General features: G+C 38.6%; 3 protein-coding genes and 1 long non-coding RNA gene across 5 annotated transcripts; 3 read left to right on the forward strand and 1 right to left on the reverse strand.

Annotated features, from left to right (window-relative positions):
- Positions 1-5,491, forward strand: LOC132989613 (vesicle-associated membrane protein-associated protein B/C-like). 2 transcript variants are annotated; one of them, XM_061057328.1, is made up of 6 exons: positions 1-304; positions 1,432-1,584; positions 2,722-2,825; positions 4,080-4,160; positions 4,558-4,689; positions 5,068-5,491. In XM_061057328.1, exons 1-6 carry the CDS (start codon positions 247-249, stop codon positions 5,239-5,241), a joined length of 702 nt encoding a protein of 233 aa, XP_060913311.1. In that variant the 5' UTR covers positions 1-246; the 3' UTR covers positions 5,242-5,491. The 2 variants fall into 2 exon arrangements, with proteins under 2 accessions (XP_060913311.1, XP_060913310.1); XM_061057327.1 differs by having other exon boundaries at positions 4-304; positions 4,507-4,689.
- A 2,151-nt stretch (positions 5,492-7,642) lies between these two features.
- On the forward strand, positions 7,643-13,337 carry LOC132989614 (charged multivesicular body protein 4b-like). Its single transcript, XM_061057329.1, has 5 exons — positions 7,643-7,977; positions 9,850-10,027; positions 10,434-10,548; positions 11,421-11,547; positions 13,028-13,337. Exons 1-5 carry the CDS (start codon positions 7,794-7,796, stop codon positions 13,090-13,092), a joined length of 669 nt encoding a protein of 222 aa, XP_060913312.1. The 5' UTR covers positions 7,643-7,793; the 3' UTR covers positions 13,093-13,337.
- A 792-nt stretch (positions 13,338-14,129) lies between these two features.
- LOC132989616 (uncharacterized) lies at positions 14,130-14,559 on the reverse strand. Its single transcript, XR_009675927.1, has 2 exons — positions 14,432-14,559; positions 14,130-14,378 (listed from the first exon to the last, which is right to left on the reverse strand). It is a non-coding gene; the product is annotated as an uncharacterized LOC132989616 (long non-coding RNA).
- Positions 14,560-16,227: 1,668 nt separating this feature from the next.
- Positions 16,228-23,486, forward strand: eif2s2 (eukaryotic translation initiation factor 2, subunit 2 beta). Its single transcript, XM_061056863.1, has 9 exons — positions 16,228-16,386; positions 18,018-18,201; positions 18,342-18,442; positions 18,592-18,721; positions 18,806-18,906; positions 19,777-19,925; positions 20,897-20,953; positions 21,128-21,213; positions 22,030-23,486. The coding sequence occupies exons 1-9, from the start codon at positions 16,372-16,374 to the stop codon at positions 22,203-22,205; spliced, it is 999 nt and encodes a 332-aa protein (XP_060912846.1). The 5' UTR covers positions 16,228-16,371; the 3' UTR covers positions 22,206-23,486.
- Positions 23,487-24,089: the final 603 nt, after the last annotated feature.

The following is a 24,089-nucleotide window of genomic DNA, read 5'->3' on the forward strand; positions in this document are numbered from 1 at the left end:
TCCGCTGCTAGCAGCAGAGTTAGCAGTAGCTTCTTTAGCCTTCAGCAGCTGTCGGTGGCAGTCAGTCAGCCGGCCTGTCAGTCCGAGTAGTGCTGCATTTATAATCATCCTCCCCCTACTTCCCCTCCGCAGAAAAACCGTGGACGGCAGGTTCGTTTCCTCGGAAGCTAGCTACACCACCTTTCCGGGCTACCTGCAGGAAAATAACTTAATTCTCTTCGTTAAGAAAGGAAGAAGCCCCGGGATATGGCAAGAACAGAACAAGTCCTGGTGCTAGAGCCACAACACGAACTGAAATTCAGAGGTAACGTTAAAGCAGAGGGCAGGGCCTAAAAACTGTTCCACTGTAATGTTTCCTGTTTCAACTATTTCATCTTTATACAAAATATACTTATGTGTTTTTGTAATAGTAGCTTAAGGACGACTTATTTAACTTTACTCCACATTCTGTGTATGACAGCAGTGACGGTGACAGGTTATACGACTGTGTGCGACGATGCTAATTAGTAAGCTAGTAGCATTTAGCTAGATAAGCTAGCTGTCATTGCAGCGTCAGGGCAGGCCCGTACTCCAATTTCTTTATTTCACACATTCTGTTATATTCATTTGTCGTAAAACATTATTGTATAATCTATGTAAATTCTGCGTTTATGCCTTTTTTAAGTGTTGCTTAAACCCTGCTGCAAATAAGTGACTATTCTAGCATTTTCTACGAATAGGGTATAATTTATAAGCCTCATTACTACGATTATTTCACAATATTATAAGCTAGCAGATTTTATTAAGAGTTTTACCCTGTGTTTGCACTGTGAAACCCGAATTCCTCTTCAGCTTTTTCATTTCCAGAACTGTTTTTCAAATATAGACTGAGCTGGGGTGCCAGGTTTATTAGCTATATCCAGAGATAAATACCTTTCTGTTTGATTATTGATATAAAAATGTAATGGATTCAGTTACAAAACCAAGATTTGAAGTCATTTTGGAGCCATAAAACATGGTTAATCAGACATATGAGTGAGACTGTCTGAAATTCACAAAAGCAACAAGCATTAGCACTTGTGTCACAAAAGTTGACTTGTTTATTAAGTACTACGTTTTTACAGACAGACAATGAGTAATTTAGTAAAGCTAGCTCACATTGCTGCTCTTTTAAGTCATTGAACATTTAATTTAGGATTGTAATGGCAGTGGCAGGCCCTGTGTTGTTACTCAAAACATATTTCACAAATTATTCCTGTCAGACACATCTTTTGTGTACAAACCTTTTTCAAAATGTATAATATCAACTAATTGTAATACTTACCAAGGATTCCAAGTAATGCTAATAAAATGACCCAAATATTCCAGTCCTCAAGCTATTATCCACGTGTCACAAATTGACAAACACCTTTGAGTTACAACTTTAATGATGTTTCTCTTTGTCCTCCTCAGGTCCCTTTACAGATGTTGTCACGGCCACTCTGAAGCTTACCAACCCCACAGCGAGAAATGTGTGTTTCAAAGTCAAGACAACCGCGCCCCGCAGATACTGTGTGCGTCCAAACAGTGGCGTCATTGATGCTGGAACCTCCATCAATGTTTCTGGTTAGTAACCATTTTTCTGCATCTACTAACAACATAACAAGCTTGGTTGTAGTCAACCCATCATGTGTTTTACATATCTCATTCAGAGAGGTTGAGGATACTTAAACATGTTTATTTGAAAGTCTCTGTGGTTTGTTTTCAGACACTGAATCTAATTTGGGTCTAGGTATTTGATAGCTGAGAAAAATTCACCACAGTGTTGATCCGATGGCCGAGCTGAAGGAAGCATTTTATAGATCAAATCACTCAGTAATGCTACTTGAATAGCATTGGAAAATGTTGTAATCTGTTTAATTGCTGGCTGCAACAGAAGGAGAACACAGTGTTGTAGCTAGCATATTAAATAATTGATGTAGCTCCAGAAATGCACGCTCAATGTCAAGCCAACATGTTTCCTGATTACGCACCAATATAAAGGGTTATAAATATTGTTGGTCAATCATTAGGAGACATGATTTTAAATCCTTGTCAGTGCTTGGTAACTTAAGCAGTGGTTCTCAACTTGTGGGACATGACACAAAGTGGGTCACAGAGCCGCTTTTCAGTGGGTCACAATTGTGTGCCTCGAAAAAGAAATTGTGTCAAAAAGTCTATGAGGTGCTATTTAAACATGTTTAAATCTGCGGTCCAAACTGTAAAATTTTTCATTAAATATATCGGAAATTTGGGTGATGATTTCTCATGAAGGACTAGATGGTGGGTCCTGAGGCCAGACCAGTTGAGAACCACTGGCTTTGAGGATAATTGTTCTATCTTTTTCCAAACGGATAATTGAGGAATGAGGAAACAGGAACATTTATAAGTGTTAAAGGGTTTTCAAATTGAAGAAATAATTAATCCAAAAATCACATTAATCTTCACATAGTATTGGATTAGTTCTGAAACAAAATGCATCTCTTTGCAAAGTTGCAATCCGATTTCTGTTTGTGGGAACACCTTAAACATTAAAAAAAAAACATGTTCTGCATTTCCATAATGGAAATCAAGCTTAATCTCTAACAGTCAAAACAACCTGGATAATGTAGTTTTTTCTAGAGTGATGGTACTGTGACAACTAAGGACTTTGTTTCCTTCATTTCAATTCTAATTATATCCTTATTTGAGCTATTTATTCTGTTATTGTTTCTGTCCCCACAGTTATGCTACAGCCTTTTGACTACGACCCAAATGAAAAGAGTAAACATAAATTCATGGTTCAGTCCATGATCGCTCCGTACGACATGACTGATATGGAAGGAGTCGTAAGTACAAGAACATTTTTCATTTTATTCAGCCTAAGGGTAAATGTACTTATACCTTCAACTTTGTGTCTGTTGACCTGTTTTGTGTTTGTTTGTTTCCAACCATACTTTGAACAGTTTACTCAGGCCTGCTCAGTAGGGGTGCAACAGATCACAAATCTCAAGGTTTCAGATAGGATAAGAGATTCAGTGTCACAGATCGGATCATTTTTGTAATTGGCACAAAGAAAAGACTATTTGAATATAACCTTTCTCCTCCCCACTTAACCATGACTGCAATTCTGCATTTTAATAGCACAACAATTCACAATGAATCTCCATGCATCTCATTTATGTAGGCTATTGTTTCCAAAATAAATACATAGCTGCAGTTCCAATAATGATACAAGCTGTCAGATAAACCTGATTTTGTTAAAAATTCTTTATAAAATCTGAGTACAAAAGTCTGCAATGTAAAAAGCTGCATCATTTCAATGCCAGTATTTCTTACCCCCAAACTAAGTACATCAACATTACAAACACAAAATAGAAATTGCTCTGTGAATAGCAAATCTGCTTTAATCCACACACAAAAAAATCTAATTTGAGCTTTGACAGGGTAAACACAAATGCACACATTCAATTTAGCATGTGTGTGTGTCTCTGTCTGTGCACAGGCTGTTCCACACCTGTTGTGAGGTAGACAACACAACAAATGCAGATTATGCTTTTAAGGACTATACCTTATATTGAATCACGATTAATCACATTCTGTTTTGTCCTTTAAGGCACCCTGTAGTCACAATGTTGTAAAAGAACGACACTGCTGCATTTTGTTATGTCTCATTTCACTTGAAAAGAAATCTCAGACAGCTCAGCTTACGTGTTTTCATTTATTTTTTGATCCATGACCTTTTTCCGTGGTGAAGTTAATGTCATAACCTTCGATCTACCAGAAGGTCCTTACTTCATTTCAAAATAAAAGCAGGGTTGAATTTGAACAGCATGTAAAGTATTCTCACCTTAAGACAGTACAAAAATTCAAAATAAAAGTTTCACAATTTTATTTTTTAAAATTTGAAATAATGGAATTTTAAACAAGCGATTAAAAATGTGATTAATCCCGACTAACTACTGAAATGTAGTGATTAATCATTTGACAGCCCTACTTATATTTAAATGATGGATAATCAACATTTACTGAACAGTTACTGTATGAACATTGACTGTATTTTCTTCTCCTCTTTTTTTTCATGTCGATACTCTCGTCCACAGTGGAAGGAGGCAAAGCCTGAAGAGCTGATGGATTCAAAGTTGAGATGTGCATTTGAGATGCCTCTAGAAAATGACAAAACTGTAAGTCTTCATCTTTGTTAATGGGCATTTGTTGTGGTACTGAAATTATAATTCATTGTTGATTTACAAATACATACTCCAGCACACCATTCAGATCTATAAACTGGACAGAAAAATCATATTACATTTTTCCTTAGGGTTATTTCTTATTTCTTGCTCTTAGTATTTTCTCATTGTCCTGCCCATGAGCAATGCATCACTGTACCACCCATCTCATGCTTTTTTATTTCTGATTTATTTATTCTTCATCCAACTCCTTATCATGTCTCTGCATGTCTCCTTATCCCCTTCCTCTCCCTCAACTCTCAACCCTTCATCCTCGTCCACCCTCATTCTCTCTCCACAGCATGAGAATGAAAGCAACCAAACTGTGTATTCCTCTGCCTCCTCTGTTAAGACTGAGCACTCAGTGCTGCCCAAGTCAGCCAGTGCCTCGCTGGATGATGGAGAGGTGAAAAAGATCATGGAGGAGTGCAAGCGGCTGCAGATGGAGGTCCAGAGGCTACGGGAAGAAAACAAACAGATCAGGGTAAGTTGAAGTAGACTGTGCACAGAAATACAGGACAGATCTTGTCACTCATTAAGTCTGGTACGGAGCAGATGCAAAGTTTGCTATGTGTCATGTAGGTGGCATTGTAATTTTGCATGGAATTTCCCTGCATTTTAAGTCTTCCACCAGTGTCCTTACCTGTGAAAATGATGGACAGTCTACAGATTTTTCCATCAATTTTCAAAAACATTCTGTCAAACATGGAGGATATTTGGTGAACAAGACCCCTTTAAGGGGGATGTATTACTTTTGAGTAAACTTCTCAATCCTCTCTGGTGGGCAAACTTTGTTGTAAGTACACTGTTTCTTCGATACTTTATTCACTGTATTTATAACTCTTTTTTTTCTTTATTGCAGGAAGACGACGGGCTGCGGAAGAGAAAGGTGACCTCAATGGCCACTCCTCACTCTTCTCCCTCCTCCACCATGGCAACCTCAACCATGAGGGACGAAGGTCTAAGCACCCGCCTCCTGGCACTCTGCGTGCTCTTTTTTGTCATTGGAGTCATTGTTGGCAAGTTGGCCCTGTAGAGACACAGTCAAACAAGAGCACAGTAACGGATGGACGGACGAATGGCCTGCTCCAGAGGATGTGTCCATGACGACAATGGGGATGTCTTCTTGGTTTATGTTGATCTCTCTTTTTTTTAACATTTAAGGCAATATTGTCATGGTTTGTCTGGATGGGGAAAAAATCATGTAAAAAGGAAGGAAGGTGATCCCAAAAAAACCATCAGTGCAAGTGTTTTTGTCATGGGTCTTGCCTTTTTCTTTTTCTTTTTTCTTTGAAAAATCACCCCCTTTGATCTGTTCTTTCCGTCCATCCCATCTTCCTAAATGATCTTCCGCTACTTGCACAGGTAACAGCTAGTGATGAGTGAAAGTAGCTTCACGCTGACTATTTGTCTTTCATTGATTGTTTATTGATTGTTTGGTCTTAAAACTTTCTCACTTACATTGTCAATAAGAAAGAACTAACACTCCTCTGATAATCTCTCTTCCATTAGAAATGATACTTTGCCTGAAGGGGTGAACACAAGTGATCAGTGAAAAACTTTTTGTTTGGACTCAAACTATATGTAATGTCTTATATACAGAAGCCTGTGCGTGCGTGCGTGCGTGCGTGCGTGCGTGCGTGCGTGCGTGCGTGCGTGCCTGCCTGTGTGTGTCTGCGTGCGTGTGCGCGCGCGTGTGTCTGTGTCTCTTTGAACTTTTCTCCTGCAGGGAGGCTAATGTGACTGTGTGTGAATGTTTTTGTGTGAAGAGATCACAAACGGGGAAGTCCCAGGCTGTGTTTGGACTAAGGAAGAGGGATGCAATGAAAACGTAACTATCACCTGAACAGATTTCCCGTCAAAGCAGAAATTAGGGGTGTTTGATGATGATTCAGACCAAGAAATACATGGTAATTCAATTTATCTGCAAAATTATAAATCAGTAAAAATAAAGATTATATTAAAAACAAGTGAATGCTGTACAGTGGACTAGATCGAAAAGAAAGCAAAGAAAAGCAACATTTTCTTCAAACCATCATCCACTTTACACAGTGAATACTTTTAATTTGAAAGTATTATCGCAGGATGATGGTTAAAATGTCTCATTTTAAAGCAGAGGATTTCTCATTCAAATTGTTCCCAGACATTTTCAATAGAGAACATTACTGAATGAAACCGTAGTTAATTTTGTTCATGGAGTATTGCATTTACATCCTCTAGTGTATTACAGCAGTTAATTGCTTGTTTTCTTATATTATTATGTATCCACAACCCTTCTGTTTTAATATTCAAATGCACTATATTCATATTTCCAATCTGCAGTCTGCATGAAATGACCGGGATTTATTATATATTTTCTTCTGAGTGTTGCAGGTATATAAGCAAAAAAAAAAAAGCTGTCTTATAAGGGACCATCTTTAGTCAGGTTTTTCAGTTTGTGTGTGTTTTGTTTCCTTTCCATTCTCTTTTTTTTTTTCTTGCTCTGGTGGTTGTGGGATAACTGACACAACACAGTTTATTATCTCTACTATCACATGGCCATCTAAGGAGGTTGTTAGAAAAATAGAAATATATGGGTTTTTTTTCCATTGCCTGAGGGAACTAAGGGAAAAGAAAGGTGGGAATGTAGGTGGCTGGAATGAAGACCGACCTGTGAATACACACTACATTTAAAAAAAAAAAAAAAAGGTAACAGCGCTTCGACCACACATGCAAAGAATCAGTCACACAAAAATGTAATCACCTGGTAATTGGTTACTCTTTTGTATGTACATATTAATAAAAATACTTAAAAAAATGGCAAAGTTATTAACATACTGTATTAAAGAAAGGAAATGATTGAACAACCATCATGGATCTTGTAGCGTCATAATAAATTAAAATACATAAACCCCCTTGCTGTCTGCTCTTTCAAAACTACCCTTTTATTCCTCATTCAACAATGCAGCCAATTGTGATGAGAACGTTTTTGTGTTGCTGCTCAAAATAATAATTCAATGAGGGGCAGAACCTTTAAACCCATGCTGATATTTTGGGGGATGGGATCACTTTAAAATATATATATATATATAAAAAAATAACTTCTACTAATAGATTAATATCAATTTACTGTAATATCAGTTAAAAAGGGGACCAGGCAAAATATATGCTCTGGAAGCATTTTAATGTGTGGCAGTGCTGATGGCCAAACACTTAACTTTTATTATTTCAAACAGCTTGATGCTTTATGTCAAGAAAACTAAATTGGACTTCCAGTAGGCTCTCCTAAAATGACTGTTTATTTGAGAGAGTTTAAATAATCAAACAAAGTGAAGGTTCCCTGACTGGAAAGTTCAATATGAGTATTTAGTTATTGCTCCATTTCGCCAGGAGATGGAGACACTTTCAACAAAAACGGCCCCCACTCATCGGGGCAACATGACGTCATTGGGCCTTATCCAGGAAGTAGAAAAACATCAACAATCCTTCCAGGTCCCAATCTGGGCGAAGTATCAGTGTAGCCTAGCAGCGTGCTAGCCAGGTGTGTGTTCCTGGTTTCTTAAGCATATTTGTTATATTTTTTAATAAGCTTGTTGTAGTATCCGAGATATGTCGTGGATAAGTAAGATATTGGGAGGAGGGGGAAAGGGGGGAAAGGGACCGAGCCCACAGGAGGCAATCCAGAAACTCCGAGAAACGGAGGAGATGCTAACGAAAAAACAGGAATTTCTTGAGAAAAAGATCGATCAAGAACTCCAAATTGCCAAGAAAAACGGCACGAAGAACAAAAGAGGTGAGATACCATGACACAAGTGACACAGTTTCTACTCTTTATCATCAAGTCCTCCGCTCAGTGATGGTAAGTTAAACGTTTGAACGTTAGCTAAGTTGGCTAACTTTCCCAGGCTGTCATCACATCTGACAGACCAGCGTCTTCATCATGGTTATCATGGTTTACACACACAATATGAGGTCTGATTATTGTTTATCTTTGTTTTGTTTCAGGAAATGGTGGCCTTGTCATCTTAGCATATGTCTAGTGATCATGCTCTGATCGATCACTGACCATTTAAACATTAAAGCACTCGACTGTGTTGACTGTAAAGCTCTAGTTAATGGTCTACAGATAGTCTGGCAGTACAGATATAGGTCCAGTGTTTTGGGACAAGGGTTGATCATTGTACAACGACGTGATGTCATTGTCAGAAAGGTGGGCGTGGTTGCACCTTGGATAGAAACCTACAGACCTACGATCCTCAGGTCAGGTGGTTTAAAGCTGCCTTTGGATAAATATTATAGCAAGTAATGCCAGAAAACAAACAATGATGGCAGCAACTAAAATCCCATATTCTAACACCAACAACATGTTAAATACTTTATAAAGATACTAGTATGGTACAGGACAAGGTCTAATTTACCAGTTTGTCACCAAATGGCCAGTAGTTCTTGAGATTGACTTCAAAAAATTAAATATTGACAGACCAACCACTATGTGTCATGTCAAAACAAGTGGGTTGAATAATATTATTGATACAATGACAAGATATAAATCCATATTGCCCGGTTCAACCTAACACTTTAGGTCATCCATAAAGTAAAGAATCAAAAGAGGTTGATTAAATAAAGTTTCTAAAGTTTCAGACTTCAGGGGTATTACAGTGCATTATTAACAAAAAAAATACTTGAGTACTTTGTAAGCATGTCCGTCATCCTAATTATTTCCTCCTCCACAACAATGGTCAGAATGAGTCAACTGAGCATGACACATATCGATAGTTTCACTGCAGCGGCTCTGTTTCAGTGGTTGTGGTCATGGGACTACTTTGGTTGATTAGTTTCTACTTTCCATCTCAACCGCCGAGCACCAGTTTTAAAGGGGACATATTATGAAAGATCCACTTGTACAGTGTTGTTGAACATTTATTTGGGTAACCTGAGAGTCTACTGACCCACAACATGTGAAATAAATCCATCCAGTCCTTTGTTTGTGGTCTGCATAAGTCTTACAACACAGAGAAAAATGCACTGTTTCTAATCTAACTTGTGATGTCACTGTGGGATTCTGTTAAAAAAAAAAAAAAAAATGCCCTCCCTTCCACTGATATCTCCACCCATGGACTCCACCCCCAGCCTAGAACAAAACTTTTGCACAGGTCAGCCATTTTTATTCTCGCTAGAGAGGATTGATGTCTACGGGGAAAACTGAGGGGGGGCTCATTGCATTTAAAGAGACACACACACCAAAACGGATCGCTCTGAGAGAGCTGGTTTATACAGGGTCACAAACCTCCTCTGGTGCTTGATTCATGTTATATTTTGACCAAAGCACAGCACAGATGTTTCATTTAGACCACAGGGGACTGTTTGAAAAGGTGGAGGAGGGGGATAATATGTCCTCTTTGGACTCTCTGATGAAATCCTTGTTGATCAGATTCTAATTCCACATAGGTTGATCATTGTGGTTTCACAGAGCACTAGATGTTGTGCTGACTGCATCTGCTAATGCTCAACTACTTACTCAGGGTGTCCTTCCTTGTTGGGGACAAAAGTTCCCCAACACTAAGAGATTAATTCAATATCATAAAACTGCATACTCACAAAGCAATCTATTTTTGTAACAATCTAATCCTGACTCTTTTTTTCTCTTTGCTGTCTCTCTCCTTAGCGGCTCTGCAGGCTTTAAAAAGAAAGAAGCGGTATGAGAAACAGCTTGCCCAGATTGACGGCACGCTGTCGACCATCGAGTTCCAGAGAGAAGCTCTGGAGAATGCCAACACAAACACCGAAGTGCTCAAGAACATGGGTTTCGCTGCCAAGGCTATGAAATCTGCCCATGAAAACATGTAAAATCTAACAACCATTCACTGATGAAGTTCTTTACAGTTCGAGTGATTGATCACCTTGATGCAATTTTAAAGATACTGTAGTGTTGTCTGAATGAACAGAAAGATTATCAGAAGTATGCAGAACCTTTATTATCCAGCAATACCTCCCTGAATGAACCCGATCACATCCAGATTTTAACTGCATCAAATGATGAAAATAAATATATCAAGAACCCAACAGAAAAAAGGACGCACACTTATCCCCTTCTTAAATACGTAGAATTTATGTAATCAGTGCACAACATATGCAGTTAAAAATGTGTTGTAAATGGTTCATGCCCTTATTTCTCAGTGTGTGTAAGTAAAAAAAAAATGCATGTATATATGTCAAAATGATTTATCACAACTTAATCTTCTTTTTCAGGGATATTGACAAGGTGGACGACCTGATGCAGGACATTACAGAGCAGCAGGAGCTAGCCCAGGAAATCTCTGATGCAATCTCTAAACCCGTCGGCTTTGGAGAAGAGTTTGATGAGGTGGGAGACAGCTTTGAGATTTTTGTTAGTTTTTTTCATATGCACGTTTTAGGGGAATCAGAACACGGATTGTATGCCAGACACTGACTTTTTAAAAGGTTCATGTTTAAAATTGTCATTGCCTTGTAGGAAATTGTCAACTATTGTTTTTTTCTGTTTTTCAACATGCCGTATCGATGTTGGTTGACATAAAAAGCATAAATTGAAGTTCATGATCATTCTTGATGCTGCCGAGCCTACTTCTAGGATCCACCAGCATGAGCTCATCCAGTTAACCTCTATGCTTCTCGAGTCACTGCTCTGGCATTGAGGATTATGTATTTATTTATTAATTATATTACTCTCTGAAAAAACATCACCACAGTATATGTAATCAGCTATCCTGGAATAATGTGGTCAAGAGAATGAATTTTCTCTTTCTGAATTTCTATGCTAGCCAACACTAACTCCCAGAAAAACAAGGTAGAGATTAAAAACAGATTCAGCAGAACTGAAGGTGCTTTACACTGCATGTCAACATTCACCCAATCACACACACACGCACAGCACCTGATTAGTGTATGAATGTGTAAGTCAAATAATCAGCTTTTCATTCACATACATTCATACACTTGTTGGTTATGCATTGGTTAGCAATTTTAGACTCCGTATCCTTTCAAAGGACAATTTGACATGTAGACTGTAGAAGCCAGGAATTGAACTACCAATCATTAGCCTGCTTTACCTCTAAGCCACAGCCATCATACACTTAGATTTAAAAAAAAAGTTTTATATATAATGGAGATATTCTTGGTGGGATCCTTATCTTTGTGGTTTCAGTGAAGATGACTCAAGTTAATCCTTGTGTCTGTGTTTACTGCCGACTTTTCCAGGATGAGCTTCTGGCTGAGTTGGATGAGCTAGAACAGGAGGAGCTGGATAGAAACCTCCTGGAGATCGGGGGACCAGAGAACGTCCCTCTCCCCAATGTGCCTTCAACTTCATTACCTTCCAGACCTGGTGAGTGCCTTCTGAAAACATCCAAACAAGAACTGTACAAGTTCACCAGCATTTACTAATATAAAAGACTGGGTCAAAATGTGAGGGAAGTGATATACTGTACATGCACACTCTTTCTCAGCTGTTGTTGCCAGGTAAACAGTGGAGACTACAGGAAGTCAAAGTGCAGTTGTAGTTATAAATATACAATACAAATATAAAATGGAAGATGTATGAAAAGAGAAAAGGTTGACGAGTGCATTTTTGTAAGGCAACCCCAAATTTATAGAAATAATTCACCACATTAATTTATTGTAAACTTTTATGAGATATCCTAACTTTATTTTTGTTTAGGATGTAGACTTACTTAAGACACTTTCTTGTTGTTGGATTAGAAAACCCCCAAAGTAAATAGTCTGACTAACTAATTACTGGTTACCTGAGACTGTTGAGGTTGACAGTTTAGAAATGATAAATCTTTTACCACAAACTGTCTAGCAGCTCTGTCCTCCTTCCTCTGCTGTTTTTGTGAACAGCCAATGCAGAGAAAATGAAATCCAGATACAGCCAAATCTGGTGTATGAGACGCACTTTTGATAGCTATTTATTCATCTAAAAAGTTGGCTTGTCCTATTTCCTGGTGCGACCAATATAATTTTTGATTTTGATATCCTTTATTAATCCCTGAGGGAAATTTGTTTTACACTCTGTTATTTATAGGGACATGCTTCTCACACACACAGGCCTGAATCACATGCACAAACAGGAGCTGTGGACATGCATTGGTTAGAGAGATGTTAGAGTGGGGCTGCTACAAGCTGCTAAGCAGAGAGCGCAACAGAGAAGTTGGGGGTTCAACTTTTTAACATCTTCACTGGGTCATAATCGTGCATTTAAAAGAAAACAGTGGTATATTGTTCTGTAATTAAACCTTGTTAAGTGCTCTTTTGATTGAAAGAGTCTTAAAGTTAACAAGACCAGAGGAGGTGGGTAGCAAAACTCTCGGGCTATCTGTCTGTACTTCACAATTTTCACTGTTGGCTGAGAGCTCAACTACAGTACTGCAGCTAGAAGGAGTGCAAACTCCACAAAGTGAAAACAGATGGTACTAAAAGAGCGACACAGCTGTACACAAACTGCATGTTGTACATTTCACTGAACATAATAGAAACTGTCACACAGGTAGACAGTTTAAACCCTTTTTCTCTGTGGGACCCCCCCTCCCCCCCAAAAAAAACAGACTGCGTCTTATACACATGCAGAAAACTATTAGACATTTTCAGGGCCAAGATTTCAATAATCAGAACAATAATTAAATTCTCTTACTTATCACAAAATAAGTCCATCTTTTGCTTTAAGCTCAGCTGTTGCAGTATATGTTTGTCTCTCTGGAGATTCCAGAGGATGTTTGTAAACAAGCTGAGATCAGCTAAACATGACAGTACAAATCCATTCATATGACTCACTGTGTGGATGTTTTTTTTCTGTTTACTTTCTATAGCCAAGAAAGAGGAGGATGAGGACGACATGGAGGACCTGCAGCGCTGGGCGATGGAAGCCATGTAAACACAGCATCTGCCTGATCATACCTGCATCAGAGAGAGGAAGAGAAAGAAGCAGCTTTGGAGAGAATGGACTGATTGGGTGTTGTTTATGAGTGTTTTTGTGTGTGTGAGGAGAGATGACCGTCAACTTTATGTAACACTACGAATAAGCAAAATGCTGTAGTCTTTTTATTTTTTTCCCCCTACTGAACCCCTTCACAAACATGGCACCTCCTGGGTGCTCAGCAAACAAAGCTATGTCAAGGGCTTATTTATTGAAGCTCTATCACTGCACCTTGTCAAATTCACCTGATACATCTCTGTCCTCGATTTTAAAACAATGCTAGCACTTTGTGGTCCTTGTTCTGGGTGGGGCTCTTTCAACAACCACAGAGTTTATATCAAAGTGTGATATTATCAGCACTGTGGTGCCGTACAGGCATGGTTTACAGCGAGGTTTTATAAGCTTGGTGAAGTTGTTATCATAACTGGATGACAGGGGAATTTTCATAGGAGCTTGATCCTCAAAGATTTGTTTCCGACTCACATATTTAGCTGTAATTGTTGTGTTGAACCTGCTGGAAGGTTTTCTTTTCTTTTTCACAAAAATAGCAATCCTTTGTGCTCTGTTTTGTTTTTTTTTGTTAATTGTTCTTGAAAATATGAGGAAGATGTGTGTTTGCCAGAGTCCAAACTCTTTTGTTTTGTTTCAGGCTGTGTGCTTTGCCCCACCCCCCCTTACCACATGTTGACATTTCTACAACATCACCCTCCCTGAAAGGCAGTGTCCTCCATGTTCCTGTGATTTAGTGTAAATATCCCAGATTTGTCTCTTTTAATATACTGTTCTGCTGTCACTAAAAGGTTCTCGCGTGTGTGTGTGTGTGTGTGTGTGTGTGTGTGTGTGTGTGTGTGTGTGTGTGTGTGTGTGTGTGTGTGTGTGTGTGTGTGTGTGTGTGTGTGTGTGTGTGTGTGTGTGTGTGTGTGTGTGTGTGTGTGTGTGTGTGTGTGTGTGTGTGTGTGTGTGTGTGTGTGTGTGTGTGTGTGTGTGTGTGTGTGTGTGTGTGTGTGTGTGTGTGTGTGTGTGTGTGTGTGTGTGTGTGTGTGTGTGTGTGTGTGTGTGTGTGTGTGTGTGTGTAGCATGCAGCAGTGAGGATTCACGATACAGATCAAAACGCACCGCTACATTTTGCATTTGTAAGTGAAATGTTAAACACTTCCATCCTGACTCTCTCGGTACGTCACATACCTATTTTATTTTATTTTTTTCAAAATAGTATAATGTTAAAAAAATGAAAATACTCACACCTTATTAAATGCATTTCGTTGAAGATGATGGTTTGTAAAGATTATAGTTGGACTACTATAGTTTGCGTTTCAAGAAATGAATTCCTTTAGTTTTTCAGAGTCATAATGTACAATTTTTACAGAAAAAAAAAAGTCAGAAGAAAAGATTGGTGGACAAGCATGTTTGCAATTTCTATGTTTTATTTATCCCGATGAAAATATTATTTGCAAAATCATTAAAGGTTTTCAATTCTTGTCATTGTGTGATAACAGTATATGTAGTGTTACTGTTTAATGCACGGTGTATTTCAGACTGTATGCTAACACAGAGGTTTCCAAACATTTCAGCTCAAGACCCCCACTGTCCCTGTTTGAGTTATTTATTGTATGAAAGGCTAAAAGCAGAACATAAGTAATCTTTATGCATAAACAGACTGAGTGGACATACAACATGTAAGAAGTAGACACACAGGTGATGTATGTGTGTATTTTTTATTCACAGGGAGCAACAGACACATACATTGTTGCAGTTATGTGCAAACTTACATTTAAAGGATGTTTTTTATAGACATCGCTTTCATTTCAGCATAAATCTTAAATAACGACTATCGTATTTTAAACTTCACTCCTTTTTTTTATATATTCACTAAAGTGTGTAAAATATGCAATTTGAAATCATTTAAGAAAATGCATTTGGTCATTTGGTTTGCTAACACATTGCTGTGATATGGAATATAATCTATTTGTACATCAAATACAAGGGAATGTATGGTATTTGTCATCAATCAGGTACACAAAATTAAAAGATACTCAATTTATTGAAAATGATACAAGTAAATTGTAACATTTATTGTAGGTGGAGATAGTGTTATAAGTATAATATGAGTAAAGAAGCGGAGAAGCTGGGCTTTCAGTGTACTAGTAGGGCGTGTAAAAATTCACAAGAGTAGTGCATATTCAGGGATGGTCAAGCAAAGGCTAGAAAACCACTGGGAAAATTCTTCAGATCTATAGGGATGGGGTTCAAGACCCACAAACTAGAAAATCAGGTGTTTCCTTTTACATTTCTTAACATGAAATTGTAAACCTCAAACGACTGTCTGAGGGGTTTTGGTATATAAAACAGAACTGATTGCTATAATATTAGCACTGCAGTAGGTAGTTGAACTCCAGCAGAGGAGGATAGTCATATGTTCAGATTCACCCTCAGTTTTAGAAGCCCTGAGCAGAAACAATTGGAGAGCATGGCCAGACCTTATTGTAAAATTGTTGGTTCCGCTGCATAAAACTGAACAGTCTGGAGGATGTGTGGGTTTTCTTTGGGCGCCTGCTTGTGTCAGGATGGATGGGAATTAGAAAACAGACAAGGCAGCTAAAATGGCACTACAGAGACACTAATTGGAGAGTATGTATCCGGTTATCCAAATGTTGGTTCTTCATTCAGGGAAATGTAAGAGCAGTGTGGCAAGAGACAGTGGGACAACGAAAAGAGGGGTCATCATAACTTTTCAGTACAAATAGCATGAAGTCAAACAATGTAATCTGGGCCAAGTCACGATCATGATAAATTCACAAGGGATTGAGCAACGATACAGTCATGATGATGGACTATGCAGAGCCTGCAAACAGCAACAAACTGTTTAACATGTATTTATGGGTTGTTGCCATGGATACAAAGAACAAAGACAAAAGCTTTAAACTGCTTTATTGTGGATAGGAATTCTGATTGTAATGAAATTCAGTTAGTTTCAAGAGGATTACGCTTTAAAAATGGAACTAGCTGAAGTGCTACCAATACAGGCCTATTAGAGGCAGTAATGTGCTGTAGGGCATCTAGACGGCCGAAAATCCGAAGGAAGAAGAAGAAGAATGACGTCAGGTTTTTGCGACTTAACGCGTGCGTACTGGGACTCGAACGCTGATGCAAGAAATTTTCAGCGCAGCAGCAGTAGTGTGTGTGGGACTATTCAGGGAATAAAGAAGACAGATTTTGGTAATTTTTAAGTCCGCAAACATGTCAGGAGACGAGGTGAGTGATTGCCGATAGTTGGATGTTTTGTCTTTGTTGATTTGTAGATGTTTTGGTTTAAATGAAGTGAATTAACGGAGGGACTTGTTGTGGAGGACTTTGGGCCTCTGCTTCTCCTCTTCCTGTCCGCTCCAGCTCTCACATGGCTGCTGCCGAGCTAACAGCGGCCCGAGCAGCTGAAATGATAAACATCCACCATGTCGCTGTATCTTTCTCTCTCATATAGCGACGATAGTTCAGACTCTCCACGAATAATCAATCCACCTCATAAATGTACAAGTCGAAATGAAGGGCTGAAACCAAGTGGTGAGCATTAGCTGCGTGCTACATCCAGGCTGCGGTGCTAACGCTTTATGTTCAAGAACAAAAAGATATCTTCTAGCTCTGTTCAGTATGCATAGACAACTGACTTTACACAGAGATTCCTGACAAAACGACAAAGGTGGATATCATAAAATAAAAACAAGTTTTAAAATGTTTGTAAAGAACGTTAACGTTACAAAATGACGCTTATGAAAGTAGTTTCCTTGTAAATATCAGATGTTAGTTGTCATTAGTAGTTTTAACACCTGGGATAATACATGGATGGGTATTTAAAAGTTTGCATTTGATATCTAAGATGTATTTAGTTTTCAGTTTCACAATAGCACATAATCAAACCCCATACTGTATATGGAAGCTGTCTCACCTTACAGGATACACATGTACATTCATTGATCTGCCTCTTTTCTGCACCTCTGGAGGGCTCTGTTGTTGGCCTTCAACTTGATCATTGTTGATGATAATTATATTGATATCTTGATGATATGAACACAGTGTTAAACCTTTTTATTTTATGATTAGAGTGGGTGATGGAAAGAAGAACGATACAAGACATAAAAAATGATCTTGTGATCCCATTTCAGAATATGTACCTCGACAACTTCTCTTTTTTCTAAACATGGCATATGTTTTAGTGCCCGACTGTTATGAGATTTTTGGGGCCGACATTGATATTAAAAAGAGAAAAATCTCCGACACGACTATCAACCACTTTTAAAATATATATATATATATATATATATATATATATATATATATATATATATAAAAGACAAGATGGTCCCTGAAGTGGGGAGTATCTGTGCATGTATAGTAGGTACATGACACTGGAGAGTGATAATGCTTGTTATAATCCATACAGCACACTCTGCTGGTGAACGAGAACTGCTAGTTGAAACAATGATACTCCAATGAAATGCTATTTGACTGGTGAATAAATCGACTAATATCAGCACATGTCTGTGATAAAATTAGCCGATACCGATAGTCACTGGATATGCTAATATCAGCAGTTATTATCGGCTGGCCGATTAATTTATCAGGCTTTGATATTTGAATCTAAACTAAACAGATTCACCAGGGGAAGTGTAAGTTTCCATCGTCTGTTAAGTGATCACAGCGATGCATATTATCCACAGTCTATAGATCTAAGGGATTGAAAGACATTCTAAGAAAAACTGTTGGATTCTCATCCGACACATTGTTTCCCACACAAAGGGTAAAACAGCAAAGACATGGAAGACCCATCATTTAATTTTCTTGTCACAGGTAGTTAACCCTTAAATCCTATCTTCTTTTCTCTCCCTCAGATGATTTTTGATCCCAACATGACTAAGAAGAAGAAGAAGAAGAAGAAGCCCTTCATGCTGGATGAGGAAGGAGGAGAGGGGGTGGGAGGAGAAGAGGCTAAAGAAGTGGAGATCAAGGAAGTAGAACCAGAGGCTGGAGAGGACAAGGAATTTGATCTGGATGAAGATGAAGGCAGGAAGAAAGGTAAAGAGGAAAATAGAGATGCACAGACTGTAAGCCTCATTATCGGTGTATATTCCTCTGCAGTGATGTGACACTGTACATGTAATTACCAGCAGTGATTAAATTGGAGTAAAGCATTTTTTGTTTGTTTTTCATCTTAGAGCCATCTGATGATTTGAACGACCTAAACTTCTTCAACCAGAAGAAAAAGAAGAAGAAACCCAAGAAAGTATTTGATAATGATGTGGAGGAGGGGTTAAAGGTCAGTCACCTGTTGACTATATCATCCTTTGTCTGTCCGCGCTGTTAACATCAGCACTTCCTGTTCTAACATCACGGTTTTTTCTTATCTTAACTTCATTCACATGGACTTTACTCATAATGTACTTGCTGAATTTAATTTCACATCAGGAGCTGAAAATAGAAGGAGAGCAGTCAGAGGTGTTGGAGGAGGATAACCTGGACCTGATGCTTCCGACCAAAAAGAAGAAGCCAAAGAAAGTAGACTTTGAAGAAGGAGAGTTACCGGAAAATGATGACGGTGAGAGTAAGAAACCCCAAACCCGATGTAGATGACCCAAGGAAGATGTATATATACTGAGCCATTTGTATTGTTTATTTCCAGCTCTGGAGGACGATGAGGGGAAAAACAACGATGGTATATCTTTCAGCTCCTCCACAGGACCAACCTGGGCAGGCTCAAAAAGAGACTACACTTATGATGAGGTAGGATGGTGGTCTCAACCACTTGCTCACACACGCACAAACGAGGCTCAGCTATAAACAGACTACACCTCTGCACTAGAAAGTTCTGTCTCTATCCAGGGAACATTTGAACGTGAGCTTCTAAAAGACTCGAAGGCTTTGTGGCACAAGGGGTTAAGTAATTGACTTAAAGAGTTACAAGAGGGAAAATAAGTGGACTTATCTCAAATCCAGTATCTTTATTTCATATTAATGGATCAAACACAAGCACTATTTTTTAGTTAATTTGAGCGGTTGTGTGCTATGTTTATGTTTTCACCCTCAGATCTGGGCACACAGACATAATACAAATATTTATCGGTTCACTGTCACTTACACATACAGTAGATGTATAAATGTTGGCATATTTTTGATAAAACATTTCAGAGATAGTCGCTCCTATAACTTGAAAACATGTCTAAGAATCATCACAGTATTTAAAAATGTATCTTGTATCAACGGCATCCAGTGATGTTTGTCCATCCAGCTGCAGATTCATATTTCAGCAATCGTTAAAAAAAAGTGTCTCAGGTTGAAGTGCTGGAAAACTGTCTTTATGACATTAATTAACATGGACAAAATGAAGAACGATGCTCATTAGTTAGACATTTAAAAAAAATCATTGTATTAAATGTTTTTCACATTATAAAGACCCTGAATGTCCTTGATCTGGAGTACTCTCTCTCCTACCCTGTTTTATAGTCTTTCTTTTTTAAATGCAAAACTAAAAATGATTAAACCAAAGGAGAACTATGTATATATATATATATATATATATATATATATAGTTCCTGGTGCATATTATGTGGTCAGTGTTAACTACAGCCACTCCTTGCACCATCTCTGTCTCAGCTCCTGAATCGAGTCTTCAACATCATGAGAGAGAAGAACCCCGACATGGTGGCTGGTGAGAAGAGGAAGTTTGTGATGAAGCCTCCTCAGGTGGTCCGAGTGGGAACCAAGAAAACCTCGTTCGTCAACTTCACAGACATCTGCAAACTGTGAGCCTCTTCTGCTATCTGCTCTTTGTACACACTGACCTGTTACACTGTTACAGTCAATTCCAGAATACTTTGATACACATCTGAAAGGTCATATACTAATGACTCTCCCCTACTGTCTGACATTGATAAAACCTTTGGGAGTGATGACCAACAACCAACAGTAGAGGACATCCACCTGAGATTTCCTTTTCTGTGTGATGGTCATTTTTGTTGTGAAGAGAGAATTGATTTGAAGTTAAAAGACTTGCGGCCTGATCACACAGAGACACTGAGCTAGAAAAGCATCCCCAGCAAAACCATTGTCTTCCAATGGTACAGAGCGCTTGCTGGGCGCTCTTTTCTGCTGCTGTGCGACATGTTTTTGCCAGCTGGTTTCAGGCACGCATAAAAGTTAACACTTTTTCAACTTTTCAGTCACAGTGCTTGTCAATGTAGTGGCTGTTCGATGCAGTGCAGTGGTCTGATATTGGCCGTAGCAGCCAATCACATCAAGTAGGAGGCTTTACCTCTGTTTTTCATGACATCCCCCCCCCCCCCCCCCCCCTCTCAATTAGGAGCAAAGCAACAGGGAGAGATCCAAGTTTGCTCCCCCATTCAGTTGCTCTTATGCACACACAGCCACAGGCGCTCTCAGCTGATTTTTTTTCCTCCATATGCGCTCAGGCGTTTTCGGAGCTGCTGTGCTTAGCACGATGCATCCCTGTGTGATCAGGCCCGTATTCGATTTTTAGCTGAACTTAAATGCAAATATGTGTTGTTATAGATTAATAAAATACAAATTGTTGTCAGATTATTGCCAATACAATTTGTTCCACCTCTTGGTCTCGGGATGTGCTGTTCTCCTGCATATGGCCCGATACCCTCTGAAACACTAATGGACAATAGTGCTTGGTATCAAACAGAAACTGAACCAACTCAGAAGTCATAAATCATGTCACGTGCTTAACCTTTCATGTACTTTATCACAGGTTGCATCGTCAGCCTAAACATCTTCTTGCTTTCCTGTTGGCTGAGCTGGGAACAAGGTATGATTTTTTTCTATTGACTATAATACAGTTCAGGAATATACCATCATTGGACTTTATGTCAAACTGAATGAGCTGTTTCAAAGTGAAAAAACATTGACTGTAAACGTATGTCTGTGTGCTGTTCTGAGAGTTTGTTCATGCTTCTGATTTGTGCCTGTCTTCTGTTTACAGTGGTTCCATAGATGGAAATAACCAGCTGGTGATCAAAGGCAGATTTCAACAGAAACAGATAGAAAACGTGTTGAGAAGATATATCAGTGAGTAGCACTTTAACCCTTCATTTAAAGCACAACGAATTCAAATGAATGATTAGAATCTCTGCATCAACACTTTCCTGCTCTTTCATCATTTTCCAATCACATGCCTGTTAGAAGCTTTGACTTTTTTTTATTTATGTTTTTTTAAAGATTTATTTTTGGGCTTTTTGTGCCTTTAATGGAAAGATAGGACAGTGGATAGAGTCAGAAATCAGGGAGAGAGAGTGGGGAATGAGATGCGGGAAGGAAGCCACAGGTGGGATGCGAACCCGGGCCGCACGCTTGAGACGACAGCCTCCATACATGGGGCGCGTGCACTAACCACTGCGCCACCAGCGCCCCAGCTTTGACTTTTTAACTCTGAAATTTTAGTGTTTACATCAGCCCCCTTAACACAAACACAAAATAAATGAGTGGTCAAATTTCCCACATTACCAATTTAGTGCATGAAGGCTGATGTGATGCACACACAGTTTTTTTCTATTATAAATGCATGACGTTGTTTTGTAGATTATTAACACAAAATTGTGGCAAATAGACATTTCCTCAGCTAAGATTCTGTACTGATCAAAACAAATATCACCAGAAAAAGATTTGGTGAAAGGACCAATCTTAGCTCAACGTCCTTCTGACCTAATTAGATACATAGATTGAGTTACATTGTTGATCTAGGCAACATACTCAGTTAATGATTCCATTTTTCTATAGTAAGACAAAGCCTTAATCTGTTGGGTACAGAAAAGGAATGGTGAATATGAGAATAGTGAATTCTATCATGTACTGCAGTGCTAAAATCAGTCTTCTCCCCCTTTTCAGAGGAATATGTTACGTGTCACACCTGCCGCTCCCCAGAGACCATCCTGCAGAAGGACACTCGCCTCTATTTCCTGCAGTGTGAAACGTGCCACTCCCGCTGTTCTGTAGCCAGCATCAAGACTGGCTTCCAGGCTGTGACAAGCAAGAGGGCGCAGCTCCGCGCCAAAGCCAACTAAAGACCATCTACACTGGGCTCCATCCCCTCTCAGCCTCCCCTTTTTCCAATCAAAATTACCGAGGCCTGGGTTGGAAGGCACATTGAATTACTAAAGGACTCTCTAAATCGAACTGTGGGAGGGTTTGCCTGTTGTTCAGTTGTATCATGGCCTGACCAGGCACAGAGTGAGAGAGTATCTAAAGCTGACAGCTGGGGTTCAGGTACTGTTAACATAATATATGTACCACATACACTGTTGGATTCATTTCATTTGTTGTCTGGCAGATGAACCCTCCACGAACTAGGTTTTTTTAATTTTCTTTAATTCTTGTTTTTTGAAGAACACCTTGATTTAATATGGCTTGCAACCTAATTCATTCTAGTCATGAGGAACTTCAGTTGCAGATTACATTTCTCCATGCAGCAAGGCAAAGTGTAGATAAGCAGGGCTAGGCAACTTTGAGGAGACCAGCAGGAGCAGGCTAGGTTTTGATATTGTCCAACAAAATGAATGCCAAAGCCACTCCCCCTAAACATAAATTTGTACTGCATATGAAGTCTTCCTTCCTAGAGCCTTATTAGCTTTACCATGTGGCAGACTGCTTATGCACAGGTGTATTCATTAAAACATTTTACTTACTGAGTTTAAGAGAATTTCAACAAATATTAGAAGAAAAAAAGCCTTTTCCAGCTTTTAGCTAAGCTCGTCTCCATTAACAGAGCTAAGTTGCATCTGGGTTTGTAGTTCTTAATTCCAAAATCCGAACTTGCATACTGCCAGTCCAGTACTCGTCAGTGACAGGATCCAACAGGCCTCCTAGTTATGATTATTACCGAAGATGACAACAAAGTTTGATTACTATAACTTGGTAAAGGGGAGAGCATCTTCTCTCTTTCATAGAGAAGTGTGTGTGTTTTTGAGAGACTAACAGAAATGATAGTTTGTTTTTGAGTGCTGTTAGGGCAGTTGTGTTCTTCATACTTTATTACGTTTCTGAAGTAAAGGCAAACACATTTTAAAAAACTTGGAGACTTGATTAAGATGTGGAAATAAATTTAAGTCGGTAAGTCAAGAGCAGCAGGTTTCTGAAGCTTATGCAAGACCCCTTAAAAACAGATTCTGAGCAGAGAGCTACATTATATACAAGTCTGATAATTAAAAAGATGTGACAGGAAGAGTTCCAGTTGAATTATACTCCATACCTCATATTGGTTCTGGTCTTGTTTGAAGAATGTGGATATGGTCTGGCTTATAGAATTTCAAACTGGTTTTTACAAAAATAAAATTCTACTCTCTCCATTCCTGGTCTCTGTTGATGCTTGTGTATTGCAAAAGAACTGATGAATCCATGGATCTAAATAAACTTTTAACATGGTAAACGTCTCTTAATATTCCACTTTAAAATTATTTAAATGAAATTATATTTTGTGCCATGTTGCTTTTTCTGAAGGCCAAAATATTAGATGTAAATAAACCTCTTTTATAGTCTTAATTTAAAACATTCATCGTATGTATTACTCTATTAGTCCCTCGGTCAATGGGCTATCTTACTCAGTTAATGACTGCGTTGAACAAAAGGAAAACCCTACATATAACCTTTGGCTGTTATAAAATATTAACCCAATGCTCAATTAGGTCCATTCGAGATTCACCGCTGTGACATCTTTATCATACGAAATACACAATTATTTTTTTTAATGTTGTATAATCAAAAAGATAAACAATTGCATTTCATTAAAGTAGAATAACGGTGTTGTGCACCTGGCAGTATAATTCAATATATGGCAGACGAATTTCTACACTTCAGAGTTTTGCATCCCCCTAAAATACTTTGCTGCCGTATTTTGCATTCACCCTTTAAATTTCCTCTACAGAATTTACAAGCTATGCTACAGACACTGA

The sequence above is a fragment of the Labrus mixtus genome, chromosome 15, assembly GCF_963584025.1.
Source record: "Labrus mixtus chromosome 15, fLabMix1.1, whole genome shotgun sequence".
NCBI lineage: Eukaryota > Metazoa > Chordata > Actinopteri > Labriformes > Labridae > Labrus > Labrus mixtus.

What these genes read in the sequence shown, in the direction of transcription:
- LOC132989614 (XM_061057329.1), top strand. Translation starts at nt 7,794, where the DNA reads ATGTCGTGGATAAGTAAGATATTGGGAGGAGGGGGAAAGGGGGGAAAG. An exon ending in CGGCACGAAGAACAAAAGAG is followed by an intron (nt 7,978 to 9,849) that starts GTGAGATACCAT and finishes CTCTCTCCTTAG; the next exon opens with CGGCTCTGCAGGCTTTAAAA. An exon ending in AAATCTGCCCATGAAAACAT is followed by an intron (nt 10,028 to 10,433) that starts GTAAAATCTAAC and finishes CTTCTTTTTCAG; the next exon opens with GGATATTGACAAGGTGGACG.
- LOC132989613 (XM_061057327.1), top strand. Translation starts at nt 247, where the DNA reads ATGGCAAGAACAGAACAAGTCCTGGTGCTAGAGCCACAACACGAACTG. An exon ending in ACACGAACTGAAATTCAGAG is followed by an intron (nt 305 to 1,431) that starts GTAACGTTAAAG and finishes TGTCCTCCTCAG; the next exon opens with GTCCCTTTACAGATGTTGTC. An exon ending in TGACTGATATGGAAGGAGTC is followed by an intron (nt 2,826 to 4,079) that starts GTAAGTACAAGA and finishes TCTCGTCCACAG; the next exon opens with TGGAAGGAGGCAAAGCCTGA.
- eif2s2 (XM_061056863.1), top strand. An exon ending in GTTACCGGAAAATGATGACG is followed by an intron (nt 18,722 to 18,805) that starts GTGAGAGTAAGA and finishes GTTTATTTCCAG; the next exon opens with CTCTGGAGGACGATGAGGGG. An exon ending in TTCACAGACATCTGCAAACT is followed by an intron (nt 19,926 to 20,896) that starts GTGAGCCTCTTC and finishes ACTTTATCACAG; the next exon opens with GTTGCATCGTCAGCCTAAAC.